The sequence below is a fragment of the Camelus dromedarius genome, chromosome 27 (genome assembly GCF_036321535.1).
Source record: "Camelus dromedarius isolate mCamDro1 chromosome 27, mCamDro1.pat, whole genome shotgun sequence".
NCBI classification, from domain to species: domain Eukaryota; kingdom Metazoa; phylum Chordata; class Mammalia; order Artiodactyla; family Camelidae; genus Camelus; species Camelus dromedarius.
The window spans coordinates 10,518,331-10,539,646 of NC_087462.1; the positions used below are offsets into that span (position 1 = coordinate 10,518,331).

Consider the following 21,316-nt stretch of genomic DNA (forward strand, 5'->3'; position numbering starts at 1 on the left):
TCTGCCTTACTGTGGCCTCATCCCTCCTCTCTGCTGCCTGGCACTAAAGGTCACAAAAAATTTCCAACTCCCTATCTCTGCCCAGATCGACCCCTCCTGCCACCACACACTCATCTGCCAGTATTCTGGGCACCAGAGCAGGTAACTGCATCCTCTGGCATCTTCTTTGCCTTCAGAGCTGGATCAGCTCTGCTCAGGCCAAGCTGGAATCCTCTCCCTCCACCACTTCCTGAGCCAGCAGCACCTGAACACCGGACACCTTTAGGCAGGTGTGATCTCAGAACAACAGTGCCTAGGATTTAACAGTCAGAAAAAACGGTAGCAGAAGGACTAAAGCAAGCCAGAAGGACCGAGGCAGGAGGTGGGGACCCAGCAGCCAACAAGACACATGCTTCCCTGTCCACTCAAGGTCCTTTGGCACAGTTTCAAAGTGGACAACAGAGTGACACTGGGAGAGGCTGTTCTGACAGGGAGGGAGAAGGGGAACTGAGCCAAGACCAGAAGGACGGGAGGCGTACAGACCTCAAGAGAAGCCAGGCTAGGAAAAGGGGGCAGGGAGAGAAGGGTCTGAGCATTCAGAGGGGAGGTGCATGGCCTCACATGCATGTCAACCAGTGCTCTGGGCAGCTGGGGCACAGAACAGGAAGCGGTGAGGAGCAGCAAGAGACCCCAGATGGGAGAGGGTGGGTTCTGCCATTCCTGCTCACTCATGTCCCCATTAGCTCCCACTGCAGCTGAGAGGGGAGGGCAGGGTCCCTAAACAGAGAGGCCAGCCTTTAGGATGCTGAGACAGGCTGTGCAGAGTGACAGGGGAGGGGAAGAGGGACCCTCAGATCCTGGCTGAGCCGGCAGAAGCCAGGCCCTCTGCACAGCCACTTCGGGGGAGTCTGCACTAGGGTCAGAGATGGGCAGGCTGGCCCCGCATTCCTCAGCCCAGGCTGTTGGGAAGATTCCGCAGCACACAGAGCCTTTGCTGACCTTCCGACCTGAGTGTGGGGCAGCGGGGCTCGGGGAGGAGGGCCAAGGAGCACAGTTCCCTACAGGCACCTGGAGGGGCCCCTCCTCAGCACACCTGCTCCCTGCCCTGATGGCGGGGATTTGGACACCACAAAAGACGATGTCCAGGGTTTGGATGGGGGTGGAGACGTGGCTGAGTGAACCCTCTCTTCAGCATGATAGCCATGAGCAGATGACACCCCTTCACATGGCCCTTCATTTGTCGTTCCAATCAGTCCCTCATAACCTCCAGGGCAGGTACGAGCGCTACCTCCTTACAGAGAGAGAAACTGAGGCTCGGGCCATGCCTGAGCCCCACCATGAGGGAAGGAGGACTCAACCCAGACTGGCCAGGAGACACTCAGGTGCCTTTCAGCACCGCCAATCCAAACATCAGATCATGACAGCCACGAGCCGAGACAGCCGTGCCTGAGCATGTGACATGCAGCATGTCTGAGGGGAGGAGAGGCACATGCAAGCCCCAGGGGCGGTGCAGACCCTGCCTCATCCAGAAGCATCCTCTGCCTGCAGAAGGCCCTCAAGCGCTGGCTCTGTGATGACACTGGCTGAGATTCTGAATAAGGCAGGAGCCTCCAGCAGCGTTTTGCAGTCTCAGAGAGAATGGTGCCAGAACAACCACCAGCAGTGCCTCCTGAGGGGTGACCTGGCAAAGTGCTGCTTCAACCACTCAGCTGCTCACCAGGCTAGACCCGAGGAGACCCAGCCATGCGCCAAACCTGGAGTGTTTCCTCTATTTCCTGTGGGTGACAGAGCACGTCTTCCTGGGCTTGAAAATAAATAAAACCAGGTCAGATACAAAAAACAACTTTTTAAAAATTTACTAGAAGGGTGGTCTGTGTAGGAGAAACAGTGAGCCTGGCCTCAGACATCGGAGGAACACAGTGGCCTCTCTCTGAGGCCATAATGCCAAGTCTTCCAAGTGAGCAAGCATCACTCTGGCAACATAAAACACCTAGAAGGAAAGGTCAAGTCTCTCGCCTTCCTACTCATCAATTCCCAGTTAAAGAAACCATTTTATTATCTCAGGCCTGAAATTAGATTTCAGAGCAGCTTACAATCTGCGCCATCACAGAAGCAAAACCTGGCAGGACTCCAGGCCAGTTGCCTCAGCGGAAGGAGGACCAGAAGGTCTATTTAGAAGAGGAAAACAAAACTGCCTTGCTGGTGCGGGACAGTCTCATGAATCAGCAGTGAGGCTGCACGGTACAATCCAGACCCTTTCTGGACTTCTAGGCTAGGAACCCAGAACCAATCAAGCTAAGAGGTCAGGTTAACTTTGGGGGCTCTCAGCTGGATCAGCCTCCCAACACCAGCATGCTGCCCCGGGGCCTGGTTAAAGAGGATACAAGGTGCAAGTCACAGCCTTAACACAGGAATGACAAGGCAAAAGGTGCTAACACCTCCCCCAAACCCCTATCCCATGTCCTCTCCTCCACATCACCCCAAGTCATTCAAACCCAACCCAGAGCTGGGGAGAAGGGCTGGGCCTGAAGGTGTCCCATCCTTTCCTTACAGGAGATCGGAACAGTGCACCTCCCCAGCTCCCACATCAATCAACCAGTCCCAGAAGAGACAGGGAACCAAGGGCTTAAGAACAGGAATCATACACTGGGCCTATCAGCAGCTGCTAGGAATCGAAAGCAAAACTTCTGTTTCAGGGCCCAGAGCTGAGCTCGGAAGATTCACTTCAACCTCAGGATTTGCCATTTAAAAGCTGTGTGACCTAAGTAAGACACCTGGCCCTCTCTGGCTTGGTCACACTGAGCTGGCAATTAGGCATTAGGCTGCCAAAACAACATACAGAACAGCACAAACAGGCTCTGCCACACACATGACCTCCAGCTCCTGCCTCTAAGTTTCTGAATGCTGGGAAATAAAGCATTGCAACATTCTTTTTAAAAACAAACAAACAAAATCTTGACACCAGAAGAAGGCAAGGTCAAGAGGTAGCCAAGGACCTCGAGGGTGAGGAAGACCACCCTCTAACCAGTCATGTGGCCTTGGGTGACAGACTTCATGCCTGAGCTGGTCAGTTTTCTTATCTGTGAAATGGGAATGACTTTGTTCCTGCCTTTCAAGGCAGAAAGGTTACATCCTCAACCCCATGGACACTGGCAGGGGTAGCCAGGGCCATGCAACCTCACTGTGTCTGCTCTCCTGCCAAGGTAAAAGACTGGCAGAAAGGATGCCTAGAGCTCTGGGCACTCCAGGAGGCCCCACCAGGGATGGCTGACAGGACAGACCTGGACAAAGGCAGCACCCCCATCCTGCAAACCAAGGGAACCATCAGAGCCACAAAACCTTTCCCAAAACTATCGATCACCCTAAATAATATTCTGCAAAGTGGTAACAAGCCAATAATAGTAATAATAAGTGCTCGTTTAAGTAAAACGTGACTACTAGCCACACCCATGTTTCCGCATCTGTCCTGTATGTGGAGGGTATCACCATAAGTACCTTGGGTTTGCCTAAACCCCCTCAGACGGAACTTGCCAAGCACTCACCACACAGATGGCTGTCGTGGATTCCTTTAACAGCTGCCCCATTATCCCTCCAGTCATGACATTTGCAGACCAGTCATGGACTGCATGTCAAGTCCAGTTTTCTCGAAGCAGGATCTGTCAGCAGATTCCTCCTTGAGGGATCAACACTGACAAAGGTAGAAACAGGAACTACCCTTGCAGGACAGAGGGATGATGGGGGTTTCCTTTAAGGAAGCAGATGTGTGTTGAGGCTGCTGGATGGCGCATCTTCATCCCAGCAAAGGCCAGTACAGTACAGGTGCCTGGACCTCTCACTGAGCTCCCGTTCTGCCCCAGGGACAGGCAGTGCCTACTATGGCCTGGCACAGTGGCCCTAACTGACCACCCCTGCTCCCTGAAGTTGGCACAGGCTCAAACGCCATTATGTAAATGGAATAACTTTGGGAACCAAGAGTGGCCATAGAGAATGTCGTATTTTCCAATCCACAAGCATGTTTTTTTCACTACTATGTCACTGAGATAAACTGAAGCAAATCCAAGACCCTGGAAAATAGCCTAACAAGTCATCGGCCAGCTGGGTCCATGGTCACACTCAAGAAAGTGACAAATGGCCAGCTGGTTGCCAACTACACACATTTGACTCCCCAGAGCAGAGCCTATGTATGAATAAGCGTTACACACAGGGACAACCAGGACAACTTCCAGCCACCAACTCAGGCCAAAACTCACAGCAGGTGAGGCAATCTTGTTCTGTCAGGAGTGCAGTGGGTCATGCTTGGGAGAAGGAATGACCACACTGCGATGCTGTCCTCACCAGCTCGGCCAGCAGACAGCACTCAGGTGGTACCCAGTGAGAGAGCCACTGGAGTCAGTCGGTGCTGGAGTGAGCCCCATTAAAAGACACACAAACCAACAGGAAAGGAGGACAAATAAGTCACAGACTGAGAAGACAGTACAAGTGGCTAAAACACATAAGAAGCCACCAAGAAAACACAAATGAGAGATACCACTTTTGCCCAGCACCACCACAAACTTAGGAAGAGTAAGATAATATGGTGTGCAAAAGGAAGTGGGAAACACCCTGGGACAGTCTCACAGAAGTGGCATGAAAGGTCAGTCATCGTGGAGGAGAACAAGACACAACCCACAGAATAGCAGAGCCGGGCCCTCCCTCAGGTCTGTGGTCAGGCTGGCCGAGTATCTTGGGCCAGGTACCAGTTGCTCAGGGGAGCAGACAAGGATGGACAGGAGTCACTGGGCAGGACATGAGGGGCCTCAGCCTTCAGCAGGACGTGCTCTGGGGGAGCAAGATCCCAGGCTCTCCCTGGTCTGTCTGACACACCTGGCTGGTGCCCAAGAGCTGGCTGTACCACGTAAAAGCAAAACAAAGTCAGAAACCACTGATCCAGAAAGGGAAGGTCCAATCAAATGCACAGGCTCATGGCAAAGGCCCGGTAAGTGCCAGGCTGTCTCATACATGCTCCTTGGGGAGCATTCTGAGCTCCAGGAGTGTGCCCCTTGGTGGACAGGAAGGAGGGGAGGCAGTAAGGGCATCGATACCAGAGAAGAGACTTTCAAAGAAAGGCCTTTGGCAGTCGAGGAGAGGACACTGGGGCCTGGGCAGTGGGGTCCCCAGAGCCCTGTGAATCATGCATCACCATCCTTAAGTGTCCCCTAGCAGCAATGAGCAGCACTATTGCCCAGGTGGCCGAGACAAGGGGTTTATAAAGGTGGCAGAAACTCCATGTTAGGCCACAAATGTCCCAGAGCTCTGTAAGACAGGAAGGTCCTGGGATTGGCCCCTATCACTGTGGCTGGGTATTCCATTAAGGACCCACACTCCCAAGCCAGTGAGATGAGAGAGATGAATGAAGTATCCAGGAAAGCAGCAGACCCAGGGAACAGACACAGCCACCCTGCGGGGATGGGCCACGAGAACACACGGCAGGCCCCGTGTCTGCAGGTGCAGAGAGGCTTCCGGGAGCCATGACCACAGAGCTATCTATGCTGACAGAGCGCTTTCCATGGGTTGTGGGTGCAACAGCAGTGAGTCAGGAGGGGACAGAGGGCATCCCAGGTGAGGGGGGGCAAGGGGCGCAGACCCCCGGGGAGGCGGAGGCACTGCAAGTAGTGGGCCTCACTTCATGGTGTGCTAGTGACAGTGGTGCTGCAGACAGGGCAGCAAGAATCCAGAGTGAGCCAACCTTAGTCAACTCTGCAAATGGGGACCACCGCCCCTATACCACCACGGAAAACCCAGCAACCAGCCAAACTGGGAGCAAACCTTTAGAGTTGAAAGGTCAACTATTTCTGCCAAGGACATGCCAGCACCCCAAACACAGGGCTTCCCAAAACCCCATCCATGAAGGAAGATAAACAGTGGCGACACCATCTGCCACTTGTCACATCCCAGATCTCCAGGACACAGAAGCAAGAATACAGGGCATGCAGCATGGTCAGTGTTCTCTGAGGAAACTCAATGACCTTCCTCTTTTTGCTTCTGAGCCAACTTTTTTCCTAAGTTGGGCCCATAAACACAGAATCCAAAAACCCCTGCCTGGGAAAGCACTCAGCAGCCCAGCAAGGTTTGCCAATGCCCAGGAAGGAGCCTAGTCACTGGTCCTGACTCAGGCCAGGGGACCAAGAAAGCACCCCAATGCTGCCATCAGGGTGCTCCCACCATGGGCAGGCTGCAGGGGCTGGGAGTACCCTGGGAGTGGGGGAACACTGCCCAGGACCCCAAGGGCCACCAGCTCCTGGGCAGAGCCAGGCCCAACCCCCACGGCATGGGCCATCCAGTATGACTTCCTGGCCTGCACCAGAGTGGCCCGTCAGCTGCTTTAGGAAGTGGTGCTTTAAAGCTGATTTTACTTGGAAAAAAGGGAACCCAGTTCAAAAAGAAAAATGTTAAAATCAGCATAACACACCAGGCCCAGGCCCATGACAGGGAAGGTGCTGTGAATAGCTGGTCTGGAGAGCATTCCAGCTGTGCCATCCACCCTTGGGCCTGCACCGCTGGCATTCTGGGAAGAAACACCACCACCCTGGGGTGAGAACTGGGATAAAGCGGGTGAGAAGGAGGCCAAGAACTTTTATTTTTGGGAAAGGAATCTGGCAGAGCTGGAGAACAGAGCAGGGAGCGAATCACACATGTGTAACTGAGAAGAGTCCCCTGTCGAGAGTCACAGCCTCCAGGGCAGGGCTCTGCTGAGGGAGCTGAGCTGATGGCACCCTGAATCCGAAGCAGGACTCTCGCCCTCAGAGCAACAGAACAGAATGTGCAGAGCAAGCTGGACAAGGGAACCACCCAGGACCTGTATCCCTCCTCAACATGGTCCCACTGCATGTTCATATGATAAGGGTGCACCACACTCCTACAGCATGCTGCTGCGGCCCCAGACCCTGGGATAGGAGCACACACACTTCAGGGGACATGCTGAGTGCTGGGGGCACATGGAGAAGGAGTCCTCTGAGCAGAGACTGCAAGGATGGGGGAGGGAGAGGCCCATGAAGACCTAAAGGAAGAGCGTTTGAGTCACAGGCACAACACGATGCACAACACAGTTTCCTGAAGCTAATGCCCTGTGGTGCTGTGTGCTGGCCTCCCTCCTCGACCCTCCGACCTGTCCTGTCACTCTTGGGAGAGAAATGGGCTTCTCCCTCAGCACAGCCTCCTGGGGTGCAGGCTCTTCCCCACCACCCAACCTGGGCTCAGGAACTCCACTCTTCCTATGGGTCCCAGGAAACACACCTTCTCTAGCAGGCCCTCCTGGACTGTAGGTGGGATTAGAACCCAGGAGACTGTCACTCTTCACTCAGGACCCACACTGCCCAACCGGGGCCAGACACTCCAGACCTGGGATGCATGTTTGACTACACGGCTGTCACACCTGGGGCCTGGCTGCAGCCTGGCCAAGGTTAAGGACAGGTGCTCTGGGCCAGATCCCTGGGGCTGACAGGGACCCACAGGTCAACATCCCACTTGCTTATTACTCCCTGCTACCAGGGCCTCGCCTGGGCCACAGAGTCTGGGGAGGACTGGTCAGGTGGCCGCAGTGTGCAGAGGACACACACACACTACTTCACTTCAGTTCCTGGGCGATGGGTGCTCGGCCCCTGTGCAGACATGTTGGGGCAGTGCAGGGGGCTGACAACAGGCAGGCCAGCCGCCCTGTTGAGGGATCTGCCCATGTGGGAGGACTGACGCCACTCTTGTTCTGTTTTTTCAATGCAGTCTTGTGACTCCATGTTACCAAATTCTCCATGCACATCCTGAGTGAAAGTGATGACATATGAGGATTGCTTTTCTAAATTTCCCCTAAATTTTCCAGACTTCAGGACTCCTGCTGGACACCTATGTGAAACTGCCATGCACATCTGACTTCTGTCATGTTCTTCTATGACTGAGCCGGAAGGGGAAACAAGCTACACGCTCTAGAACCTTCAATCCCAGGACCGCTTTTCAGAGCAGCAACACTCTTCTGTTCAGCACTGGCCAGCTTGAAGAGCTCGGACTCTGGGCCTTCTGACCCCACCTGTCAGTCCTGAGGCTGGCTTGCACTGCCCACAGGGTTAATCAATAGGCTAATAAGTTACAACAAAAAACATGAGGCCCAACTTTAAATAAACAAAGCTTCCCAGGCTGCATCCTGCCTAAGGCTGGCAGTGTCTTCCCACAAGCTGTGTCCACATTCCCCACCTCTAATGTGCTCCAAGGGCTGTCACGGGAAATGCTCCTTACGCTGGAACCTGCCCGCTCTGCAAAGCCCTGTACAGCCACCACTGAGTCCTGCCACTAACCTGTCCAGTCAACAGGCTCCAAGGGTCCACACAAATCCTAAGCTTTGAGCACCAGAGGAGCTGGCTGCCCTGGGGTCTATGATGCCTGCACCCAGGAGACCCTGGGCCCATGGCTCCAATAGAGGAGTCAACACCTACCTTTCAGAGACACCTCAGGCCTCGACTATTCTACTAGACAGTTAGGGCTGCAGCATGAAAGGAAGGCACAGACCCCACAACATAACGATGACCGCCATCCTGCAGAGGAGTAAACTGAAGTCCAGAGGATGGTGCCACTGTACAGCCAGCCCCCTCTCCCCTGACTCTGTGTCCTGTCCTGCACTTTGCAGCCACCCAGCCTGCGTGTAGTCAATACAAGTGCGGGTTTAGAAACAATATGGCCTGCCTCCCTACTCTAGCCCTCAGCTATCTGAGAGACAGAGATAGGCCCATTGGGTGCCCACATGACCACAGGGCAGGGGACAGCCTCCCCAGGTCTGCAGGCTGGCTCAGAACCAGCCCCAGGTCAGCCAATGCAAACCTTCCTGCTGCACAGCCCCAGGCCTGGGCCCTGTGTCCTCCAGTGACCAGCCTGCAGCACCCCCAAGTTCACCCCCCCTAACCTGAGCTCTTCAGCAGAGGGACACCCACTCAGTGTGCTCACCCTCTCACGGCTGAGCCCCAGGAACAGCACTAGGAGCCTTGAGAAGAGGGCATGGAGGCAGGCACCACATCCACTCAGACCAGCCACTCGCCGAGGCTGAGCTGTGCCCAGCAGGTCACACACCTGGCAATTTCTGTCACGTGAAAGCATCCAGGCTTCAGTGAATTCACACATGAGAAACCAAAACCAGGAAGAGGAGAGGCAGGTGGCAGGGGCCGTGTGAAGGTGTAGGACGAAGTGTAATCAGAACCAAGGTTTTAGGGCACAGACCCTGAAGAGTCACCTCCAAACCCTGGGGAATAAAGGGGTCCAAAGCCTTGTGCCTCTATGGCATGGCATCAGCCCAACTTCCAGTGACAGCCTGTGAGCCTCACCCTGAACACCCGAGCACTGCAGACCCCATTCACTGGCGCAGAGTCAGGGCCCAGGCTCACATGGAGGGCCATTAACTTCATCCGCTCAATGACAAGAAAGAACTCTCCTCAAAGAGACACAGATGGCAGAGCTAAGAGCAGGGAGGGCCAAGGGCCACATACCATTAATGCATTAATCCTACATTCTAGGCCAGACACCTCCCCAGAATCCTTAACACATCTCCACTTCCTCTCAGGAGCTAGCACAGATCATAGATGGGGTCATGTGGCTCTACACACAAGGCCCTTGACTGGGGGTACTCTGTGCAGAGATAAGAGAGCAAACATGGGCCTGGTGCCCTCCCCAGAGCAGGCTGGAGACCAGCTGGACACAGGCGACCAGTGCTGGTTGCCCTCGTCCCACTTGCCAGATCCACTGTAAGCTGCGCATATTTCACTGGAACAAGCAGACATCTGTGAGCGTCCAATACCAAAAATAGTACAACCAGGGGAGGAAGGAACACATTCTTCTAACTGTGGCCTGCCCCTGACTCAAACATCTCCCCAAAGTCTCTCTGCTCTGCGATGTCCTCAATACAATCCTCCCTTCGGACTTCCCCCTCCCTCGGACCTCCCCCTGCATGGTCCCACTGCCCAGCCTGCAGCAGTTCAACAGTCCCATCCAACTCTAAAAAGGAGAAAACACCAAAAGATAAGAACAGCAAAATCATGCTGTTTCTGCTGACAGAACCCAGAATCCACAGCCTGGTGACGGAGGCCTGCCCAAGACATGCCAAGTGGTCTTTCAGGCCGCTGGCGTCTAACTCAGAATCATCTACAGATGGCACTTGTCAGAATCTAACTACAGGTGGCACTCTTCAGAGCTGTGATGCTCTGAAGGTTCACCACGTGCTACGCCCCGCCCCAGCCCTGCCCTCGGAGTGCTCACTCCTAGAGAGCAGGAGATGCCTACTGCCCACTGTCTCCACACAAAGAATCTGTCTGAAGCCACTGTCACCTGATTGTTCCTCATGCCATGAAGCACACATTCAAAAACACTGTGTGAATGACTGACTCCCTGGGCACAAACCCCCTCGTAAGATGACACCAGCCCTGCCATACAGCCAGGGAGCTGAGGCTGAGGGACCAGCGGTGGTTGGGGGAGGGGCACTTCAGTCACAGTGTGACTCGAATCAGAGGTAGTCACCCACGCTCCCAGCTCTACCAGGGACACTCACATAGCTCTTCCCACCCAGGCCCACAACTATGTTTCCAGAGTTTACCAGAAGGTCACAAATAAAAAAGCCAGACCCACTGGAAGCTGTACCAGGCTTGACACTGTGCCTGAGAAAAGCTGCTCCCGGGAAACCCAGGGACTCACATGAGGGGTAGAAAGCACTCAAAGTCTGCATGAAACTGGGAGGACAGGCATTCCCAGAGTGGATGCCCCTAGGTTTAAGGATCGATTTAATCTATGCTGATCATGAGATCCTGGGCCAGCCACCTTCTCCACACATTCCACCCATGATATGAAGGGGCCAGACCAAAAGGACCCTCCAAGGTCTCAGTCCAGCCCTGAGATACGATGGCAAGCTGTCTGCCAGGGCTCACAGGGCTGCACACAACAGCACAGGGACCAGGGGTCTGAGGCCTGAGCTTTGCCCAGGACAGCAAATTCTGCTAACACACCCATCCCAACACTCCAGACCAGCAACCACAGGCTTCATCTATAAAGTGCCAGAGAGTCAACACCCCAGGCTCTGAGGGCCAGAGAGTCTCTGTTGCAAAGACTCCGCTGCAGTCATAGTGTGAAAGCAGCCATGGACAATGCTACTGCGTTCCAAGAAAACTTTACTAACACAGGTGGGGGCCAGATTTGGCCCTTAGGCCATGGTTTAGAGACTCACTTTAGATTCTAAAATTGACACTGAAAAAGGGAAGATGCCATAACAGTGCCCTTCATCAGCATCCTTATCTAATTCTGTTCACCTAACAAGCGGCACACTGCTGAGACCTTGGTTTGGGGGACCGGCAGCTGGGGCAGTAACTGGGCACAGCAGACTTCAGCTTCTTCAGGGGCAAAAAGAGGTCCATGAGCTCCACCACTAACCCCACAGGTACAGGGAGCAGTGGGAAGGGGGACACGGCACAGGCTCACTGTCAGGACCTTGAGAACATAGCAGAGGAGCACCCACTGTCAAGGGTGAGACCAAACTGAGCTTGCCCCGGCTCTCAGCCCCTGTCCTGACTCAATTCAGTGGACGTTTCCTTTGTTGGAAGTGCTATGTTGGCACCCTTAAATCACTCCCTCCAGATGTGGGGAAAACCAAAAGGTCCACAGGAAGCTGAATTTCCCCAAAGAGTCACTTTATAAAAAGGGGGAAAGGAAAAGAAACCTCCCAGCCGACTTACCCTCCTCAGGGCAGTGGGAGAAGGCAAGGCCACCCTGAGCCCTCTGGGTCCCAGAGGCACCACCCTCATCACCAAGAAGGGCAGCATGAGGGGGTGGCCACCCCACCCTGGGCCCTCAGCCCCACTCAGATCAGCCTCCCCTGGACTGAGGGAACCAAAGGCAAAAATGCGGCCGAGAGCATGCGTGTACACACATACACACACAGATCCGTGTGCAGGAGGGGAGGTGGCAGCAGGATGGGGCAGGGGGCACGGCTTCCCAGGCTGGAGGCCCCCCAGGCAAGTGAGCTGCATTTGCCCACAGGATCCAGAGAAAACACTGCTCCTTCTCCCTCCCATCACCTTTCACAGGCCCTGAGGCCAGATCAAGAGCCGCAGAGGGGACCACGGTACTGGAGGTCCTGAAGGCTGAAGCTCAGCCCCCACCTGCCCAGCACCCCACAAAGGGCAGTGCCTGACCCTTGGGGCCTCCAGGCCGCTTCCCCCCTGGAAGAAAGCCCATTTTCTACAGCAGTCCCCTTGTGATTGAACATGGAACACAAACAGCTAAACTCACAAAAGTAAAAGAGATTCTGCCCTATCTGAGCTCATGACCAGGGAGGGGCTCAGCAGCCTTAGGACCCAGCCCCTCCTTGTCATGTGACCTCAGGGCCCCTGTTTGGTTTCAGTGGGACTGGAGAGCACTGGAGGGCCAGGAAGTGATGAGGGTGGCAGAAAGCTGAGCTACCTGGGCTGATCCCATGTCACACACACCCCCACCATTCCCTGGCCCTCAGTCCCCACTGTCTGAACTCTCCCCACAGGTTCTCTAGAACACTCAAGGTACTTAATAACTCCCAACCTAGAGACCTGAATCCTGACTGGGCTCAGGCTCCTGTACCATCATTGCCAACTCCATTCATCACTGTCATCCTCCACTTGTCACTGTCATCTCCACTTGGCCACAGCTTCTCATCCAGGGCGGGGTCACACCGGTTCTCCCAGCCCTTTCTGTCATCTGCTCCAAGGTGACCCTGCTGCTCAAGATCTTCCCTCAGGCAGAACCTGAAGTCCACCTCAAGTGTAGGCACCAACATGCCCCCAACTACTGGGGTCAGGTTTTCTGCCACCTGCAATCAGGGAACTCCTGAGCCTATCAATGGTCCAGTAAGTGTCAGAGGCCCTAAAGATCCTAACTCTTACCAGAGAGTCACAGCATCTTAGTGTATTTTAAAGGCTCCAAGACCACTTATCCATCACAATAGTTACTATCAAAAAAGGAAAAAACGACAAGTGTTGGTGAGGATATGGAGAAACTGGAACCCTTGTGCACTGTTGGTGGGAATGTAAAATGGTGCAGTTGCTATGGAAAACAGTATAGCAGTTCCTCAAGAAGTTGAACATAGAATATGATCCATATGATCCAGCAATCCCACTTCTAGGTATATATCCAAAAGAACTAAGGAGATAATTGTTTGCCCATGTTCACAGCAGCATCATTCACAGCAGCCAAGAGGTGGAAACAACCCAAATGTCCACTGACAGAAGAATGGATAAGCAAAAAAGTGGTACATCCACATCATGGAATATTACTCGGCCCTGAAAAGGAAGAAAATTCTGACATATGCTATAACTTGGATAAACCTTGAGGACATTATGCTAAGTGAAACAAGCCAGTCACAAAAGGACAAATACTGCATGATTCCACTTATAAGAAGTCCCTAGAACCATCAAATTCACAGAGACAGAAAAGAGAATTGTGGTTGCCAGAGGTTGGTTGAGGGGAATGGGCAGTTAGTGTATAATGAGGACAAAGTTTCAGTTTGGGACGATGAACAAGTTCTGGAGATGGATGATGAACAAGTTCTGGGCACAACAATGTGAATGTACTTACTACCACTGACCTGCACACTGAAAAATGGTTAAAATGGCAAATTTATGTTATGTGTATTTTATCACAATTAATGATAAAAATAATAATAAAATTCTTTCAAAAAGGCTCTGAGAGGTCCCAAGTAAAGACTGGTGTTAATTGGTCTCAGCACTCCCAAGGCCTCCCTGACCAAAACCAGTCCTGTCTGTCATAGAAGGAAGCCCCCAAGGGAAAACATTCATCAAAGTATCAGGTGAAATCAGCCACGGGGTCAAGCCTCCCACAAGAAGCCCAAGAAGGGGCTGTAGCTGTCTACACCCGCACAGAGCAGAGTAGCCACAGCCACTTAGTCAGGGCTTCCCTGGATGATGAAATTAACCCAAACTTCCGGTTCAGGCACCCCTTACCCCTACCACTTCCAGCCTCCCTCCTTTGGCCACTCTCTCAGATCTCACATAGGCAATCTGGGCCTTTCCCAAGTGGTTTCACCTGCCCTGCTTCCCAAGGGCAACTCCGCCCATTGCCCAAGGCATTCCTCTCTCCCACCAGTCACCACCATGCCCTTGGCTGCCCCTCACAAGCCAGAGGTCCAGGCCTGGCCACCAGTAAATGCCAAGTCAGTCAGTCTAATAATATGGAAGCCACATGGATATGTCCAGGTAGGGGGAGAGGTAGGCCAGGGACTCCTCAGGCCCCTCCTTCGGTGTCCTGCCACTCCTGTCCAGAAAGAGGCCAAGAAGTGTGGGAAAGGGCAGGGGTGGGCAGGGATGGCCCCTCATTACTCGGCCCTTACATATCTCTGCCAGAGCCACACTCACCCAAGCTGGATGATGGAGGCTACAGAAATTCCCCCAAATCCCTGGGGAATAGCATTCTCAAGTGAAGAGGGGTTTGGCTCCTTGAGGCTGCCCTTGGGTGACTCCCCAATACCCATAAACTTTGCTTGAAGGCACAGATAGAGCCACCGCACCCTGGACGCTGAGCTTGACCCCTCACATTCTGCTAGCAGCAGCCACCAGCCCAGTGGGCTCAGCAGTCACCCCCAGGCCCAGCTGGACATGTCTCCAGAAACGTGGCTACCACCTCCTCTCCCTCCTCAGCACATTGTCCACTCCACCATCACTGCCCATTGAGGCTACTCGAGGGATCAAAAAAGGGGATGCATGAAAGGGCTCAGCTCCCTCGGAAGCCGTGTGGTGAACTTCCCAGCAGGAAAGCTGCTAAAAAAAAATTGGGTAAAGCCATTCAACATAACCATTCTTTATTTTAAAAAGAAATCCTTAACAGCTGAGGCAAAGGAGATATTTTAAATGCTAAAGGGCCTCAGAATTTACTTGCAAGGTCACTTGCATGACATTAACACCCACCCACATACACGGGGAAGGAGGGGTTGGCATTGATACATCTCACCCACCTGTCCTGGGAGGCCACTAGAACTGCAGGTGTTGCTTCAATCCAGGAACTGAGGCTTGGGAGGGAGCCAGCAGCCCAGGGTCCCCAGGCGGTCAGCAGGAGCTGGCTGGAGCCAGGCTACCTGACCCCAATGTGTGGCATCCTTCGAAGGAGGAACCTCCTTGTTAGGACATCCAACCTGAGTATCTAAGATGGACACAGGGGCAGCCAGGCGAACAGTGAGGAGCTGACGCCCTCCCAACAGTCCTGGGGTAGGAATAGGGGTAGCTGGGAGAGCACACGCTCAGGAAAAGCATCCCTGTGTGGAGCCTCAGTCTCCCTTTCTGAAGGTCTACCAGGAGAACACCAACAATGAAATAATGTCATGAAGGATTAACCACAGCCCTCAATCATCAGTGGCTCATTAATTTCTCAAAGGCAGAGCAGTCCAAGGCAGCTGAACTATTCTACGAATGCCCATTATGGAGTGTACCTGGGAGCACTGGGAAAGTGATAAGCAGGCGTTGGGCCCTCAACCCAAGGTTCTCCATACTTGGACGGCACAGCCTACTTGCTCACCTGCCCTGAGGCTGACTCGGGGTGAAACTGACCCCCAAACACTGTCTCAGGGTACAGCCCCTCTGTTCAAGCCCAGCCTTGGCTCCCTCAGTGTCCAAAACACTCAATGTCCAGAAACTGGTCAACACCAGCACAGTAAGGGAAATCTGCCACCCAACTACCCTCAGCAAAGAACACAATCCATGAACCAGAAAAAGAAAGGCTGCTGGCTTCCAGAGCCACCACATCCGTTCAAAACCACTTCCAAATAGCACTTGTTAGGACATTGGCAAGAACCTTATGACATCCACGCCCTGAGACAAAGGCAGCAACCCAGAAAGACGTGGGCCCTAAAGCAGCAACACCATGGCCGCACACGCATGCTTCCACCCTGCCCCTCATTGACGATGATGATCTCCTCGTCCACCCACCACAGACCTGCAGCAGCTCTCTGACCAGCCATAGTCACCTTCCCTCCAGCTGAGAGTCACTTCAGAGGTGACCACCAGCATCTCTTCAAGACCCGCATGACCTGACTCTCACAAAAGCAGCCCGATAAGCCAAGTGTGCAGACATTTCCGCCCTAAGGTCGGAATCAGGAAAGGTTAGATATGTCCACCTCCCCCAGCCAGGCACAGGTGGCAGCCCAAATACTTTCCGCATCTGTCCCCACCCCCAGTGCCACCCCAGCTCAGGCCCTCAAATGTCTCCACCCCCAGCCTCCCCACCTCCAAGCCTGTCCTCCCTGACCATCCAACACCATGGGCCAGACCACATCCCTCCTGGGCCTCGATTTCAACATACAGTAGTTGTAGCACTCAGCACCTACAATCTCCCACAACACTCACCAACACATGGATACACCAGGGGCACCGCTCCCCGCACTCAGCCTCTCTGCACAGCCCTCAGCAAGGACAGCAGATAATCCCCAGGAATCCCCAGGATCAGCATGGGGCTGGAGGAGTACCGACCTGTTAGAGTCCACATTGCATGGAAAATGCAGCCACTAAAAAGCAAAGCTTACCACTGCAATTAAAAAAAAAAAACAGCTTATACAATGTCGGGGAAGAACTGAGACCTAAGATTATATGAGAACAGCACTGTGATAACATGATACCTGGATGCAAGGCAGAGGAAGGTGCTGAGGTGCCAACAGCCTCCCATGGGAACAGAGAATTGCTACTTTTAGGAAGTCTGCAAGTGCTCTACACTGAGCTTTTACGGTAAAAAGAAATAAACTTTTCACACATGTCGCTTTTAAACAAGAGTTTGGTGACTCCACAAACTTCACAAACATATGAGGCTCCCTCTCCTCTGGAGGGGTTGTAGCAAGTCACCAATGCACCCTGGTGACCTGGTGACTCAGCCAGGAGCCACATCTCAACTCTCAAAGTGGCCAGGGAGGGACCCGGCTGGGAGGATATAATTAGCGTCAAACTCCAGTGTGGCCACTTCGTGTGGGGACAGGAGGTCTCCCCATGGATGGTTTACTTTGACATCAGCTTCTTTATTAAAAAGCAAAATGACAAAACCGCACACTGTGGCTGTTTGTGTCACTTACTGCACTACAGGTCAGAGGCTGTTTGGGAGGACTGTTCTCAAAAGCATCCCTTTGGGACCTGGGTGACGGCGGAGTGGCCAGGTTATCGCTAGAGTTCAGCTCTCAGACAATTCCAGGCTAGGAGGGTCACAGACCAAGGGGAAAGTCTTCATGACTTTCCTCTCCAGAGAAAAGGCAGAGAGCAGGGGAGCAAGGCCCTACAAATGAAGCACCTAGGGAATGCAAAACCCAAAAACCCAGAATAGATTGCCAGCCTCGGCCCCATGAGATATGTCAAGCAGGGCTGCTGCCATGGAGAAGTGATTTCCCAAAACCAGGGTCTGCTCTGGGCCCATAGCTGCAAAGAACAGAAGAAGCAGGTTTGTTTTTCAAGGACTCCCTAGAGATGTCACAATCCGGGTGTGATGTCAAAACTGCTTCAAGGGTGATGAACTCTGGCCTTGCCAATGAGTCAACAGAGGGTGGGTTTCCAAGAGCTGCCAGCTATTTACACACAATCACCATGGCAAATGGCTACCAGAAACCTAGTCAAGGGTCACACATAGCCTCACTGGCCATCTGCAAAAATGGTCAGCACTTACTCCATGCCCCAGGTTACTCGCCCTCCCTCAGTACCTAAGAGGGACTCACCCCACCCAGAACTATCAAGCACCCACCTTGAAACACACAAGCAAACGGAACCCCTATGTTGTGCTCCTGACACCAATGAGGACAGCCCACTCCATAAAGACACTGGTCTTCAGAGGAGGCAGAACTCAGGGCCACACACTGCATTCCAGCCAGATGCCTGGTTCTCGGCTGCATTCCAACTGGGAAACTTCTTCTGGTGACTCAGCCTCCAGAGTTCCCACCAGTTTCCTCACCTGAGAAATGGGAACCACTCCCCACCACAGGGTTGATAGCCAGCAGACAAGATGAAGTAACCTGCACAGCTCAGGCCAATGCTGGCATGCGGAGCACGAGCCACAGGCACTGTTATCATTTGCAGACTGTCTCAGGGGAGGGGCACAGTTCAAAGCCAGCAACTTTAGGAATTTGCATGGCCACTCATGTCACCAACACTCCCAGGAGCCTAGAACACTGGCTCCACAGTGGGTCTCCCTTTCATAGCTGTGTCCCAGTGGCTCAAACTCTCTCCCAACTCAAGAGGCAGACTGGGCCAGTGAGGACAGTCCAAGTGACCTCAGGCAGGCAATGCTGTCCCTCAGAGACTCAATTGCTCTCAGTGCACAGTAGGAACAATGAGCTAGACTTCCTGCCAAGATTGTCAAGATGACGCATGTCTGGACAAAGGGTTTATGAGGGCCTAGCCTGTGGCCAGGAGGGGCAGTGCCACCTATTCCTAAAGACAGCCTGTCTGAAAAGTAGACACGGTTGGCAAGAAGCCCCCTGGCTGGGGCCAAGTGGGTACCCCCTGGACCCCAGGAAGGGAAGACAAACTCATCTCCTAGGACCTCACTTTGGGAGGGGAGCAGCAGCTAAACTGAGGCTCCTCCTGCCACCGGTGCCCAGGTTGACAGCCATAAAGCTAAGCAGCAGGCGAGCAGCCCCCAGTGCGGCTCAAGATCAGTCGTAGAGTATTTGCTGCAGACCTCCCGCCCATACACCCTTCCTGGGACAGAGCCCTGCAGCTGCCTCCACACCTTTACCTGGGCCTCATTCCCTGCCCAAACACCCTCCCCGGTCCCTTGTGTCTCAAAGCCTGTGCATGTTCCATGCCTGGAACCCACACCCCTTCCCCTAACAGGGCCCCTCACCTGGCATCTTCAAGGAGTACCTCCCAATCAGCACCTATTCACATCACCCCATTATATTTCCCTCCTGGCACTGACTGCTGACAAGCTCTTCATGCTGATTTCTGCGCCACCCTGTTCATTATCTGTCTTCTTCCTCTAGAACGTCAGCTCATGACACTGGGAGCCCATCTTGGTCACTTGTAAATGTCCAGTCCCTGAGCAGCGGCCCTGTACAGAACAGGCACTCAATCAGATTCAGGGAGATGTAGAAGCCCAGGCTCCCTGTCACCCACTATCTGTACTCAAACCTCCAGGAGGGAACAGGCCCTGGGTACCAGCACCAAGTGCTGAGAACACAGGAGGGGTCAGGGCTGCATTGAGGGCCACACACGTGCCAACAAAATCCTCACAGCCCCAAGAGAAGAGAAGCTCAGAGAGGGCGAGACATGGGGCCCTCAGAGTCCAGAGAGAAGAACCTGGAGCTGTGAGGAGTCAGGTACTAGGACCCTCAAAGCCCTGAGAGAAGAATCCAGAGCTCAGAGAGGGTTGGGCACTGCGACAGTCACAACCCTTAGGAAAAAAGGATCAGGAGCTGAGAGGGATCAGGTACTGGAATACTCATAAACTCAAAGAGAAGAAGGATTCAGAGCAGGTGCTGGGATCCTTATAGCTCTGAGGAGGAGCTGGACTGGGAGGGGTCAGGCACTGGCCCAAGGCCTCACACAGAGCTGAAATTCAAACCCAGATAGGCCCCAATCCCCAGGTTTACCGGGCCTCAATTTTTCCTGAACAACAATATGCTCCACTCCATCAGAAACTTACAGTCCAGGAGAGGAAAAGGTCACTCAGCAGCAGAGCCCATCAAATCCAACGATGAAATACCCAGGTGGTTGAGGCACGTGCCCCAGGGAAGGTCACTTCCTCCGAGTGTTCAGGGACACTTCTCTGATGCTATCTTGGACAGATGGGTTGTGTTCACACTTCCTCTCTTCTCTCCAGGAAGTAACCCATCACAGAGAAAAGGGAGATCTATGGCAGTAGCTGCCTTGGGATTTACTCGTTTTTATATTCAAGGAGAGACTATACGAAGCTCAAGTCTGGACGGTGGCAGCTGCATATATCGCTGCATCTCTACCCTCCACCACGTTCCAGGCTGCTCACTAGGTCTATACAAAGGCAGCTCAGGCTCCAGACCCCTCTAGAGAGGGAAATGGTAAGGGACTTCTACTTGAGTGACTTCAACAGCTAGGATTACAGGCACCTGGGAGCTACAGAGAAAGCTTTTAAGGAAGCTCCTCTCCGGTCCCCTGCCACATCTGAAATTGTAAAAACCTCCTTGCAATTATAGTTGACCCTTGAACAACATGGCGGTTAGGGACACCGACCACCAAGCAGTCAAAAATCCCGAATAAACTTTACAGTCTGCCCTCCACTTGCAGATGCAACCAATGTGGGTCCCACAGTACTGTGGTATGTTTTCAGTGAAAAAAAATCCACGTATAAATGGACCTGGGCAGTTCAAATCTGTGCTATTCAAGGGGCAACTATAAAAAGTAAAAAAACCCTCTCCACAAGTTGCCATTGGTAAACCATATAACCACGGAGCTAGAGAATAGGAAATCCTAGACACTACTACTGACTGTCGTACATAGGAGATTTTGTTCATATCAATACACTTCTCTGATCACACAAACAAGTTCTTCAAGTCGTCTTCCCCATGTCTACCACCCAACAGCACTAAGGTGTGCTGAACTGCCCTGATTTCACCTCAGTCCACTACAGTGCCCGTCGGGTGAGATCAAATACGAAACTGCCAAGTAATTTCAATTACCAGCCAGCCTCTGAGAAAAATGAAAGTTTAAGCCCCCTTCCCCCACAAATTCAGTCCAGCCAGCCAAGCTAACAAGAATGGCTTGGAGAAGCTCTTCGAGGGAGCCGATTCCAGCTGATCAACACTGACTACACAGCTGGGCTCTGTGTGGGACGAACTTGCATGTGCAGTTATACCTTCACCCTCACGAGGAAGATCCAGCCTAGGGGATGTAACCAACACCCTACGTTAAAAATAGCAGCGTGACAGCATGAGGTGGACGCACAGGCGGACCTTCCAGACGACTAGATCAAGAAAGGGCAGGCGGCATGGCCAGGAAGGCGGAGCTCCTAACCTACAGTGACCAGGTACCAAGTTCACCTTATTTCCATGACTCATGAGCTCTCCCCCAGCTGTTTCTAGGAAAGCCTGCCTTCCTGTAGAACAAGTCGGAATTGCCCAGGGAAAGACTCCAGGCTGGAATTCCACAAGGCAGGGAGGTTCAAGCTGACCACTGTGCCCTCAACTCCTTCTCCTCCACACCTGCAGTGGCGCCCAAGCCTCACCTTGGGGGAATCCTTTTGACAAGGTGAGAACTCGCTCTTCCAAACAAAGATGCAGTCCCCGTTCTATGAAGGGGAAACTGAGACACAAGGACAGAAAGAAAACTGCCCCCAAAAGTGGGAAGAAACGCGGGAA

General features: G+C 53.2%; 1 protein-coding gene across 2 annotated transcripts in view; it reads right to left on the reverse strand.

Moving 5' to 3' along the window:
* The window catches only part of ELL (elongation factor for RNA polymerase II), a 69,092-nt gene that overhangs the window by 46,292 nt on the left and 1,484 nt on the right, over positions 1 to 21,316 (reverse strand). Inside the window, exon 1 of one of the 2 annotated variants that reach the window (XM_064480037.1) lies at positions 3,522 to 3,664. The exons of the other annotated variant lie outside the window; for it this stretch is intronic. Coding sequence (XP_064336107.1) covers positions 3,522 to 3,578 — 57 coding nt within the window. The 5' untranslated portion in view covers positions 3,579 to 3,664. Of the gene's footprint in view, positions 1 to 3,521; positions 3,665 to 21,316 lie in introns of those variants that run through there. 2 annotated transcript variants of the gene reach the window in all.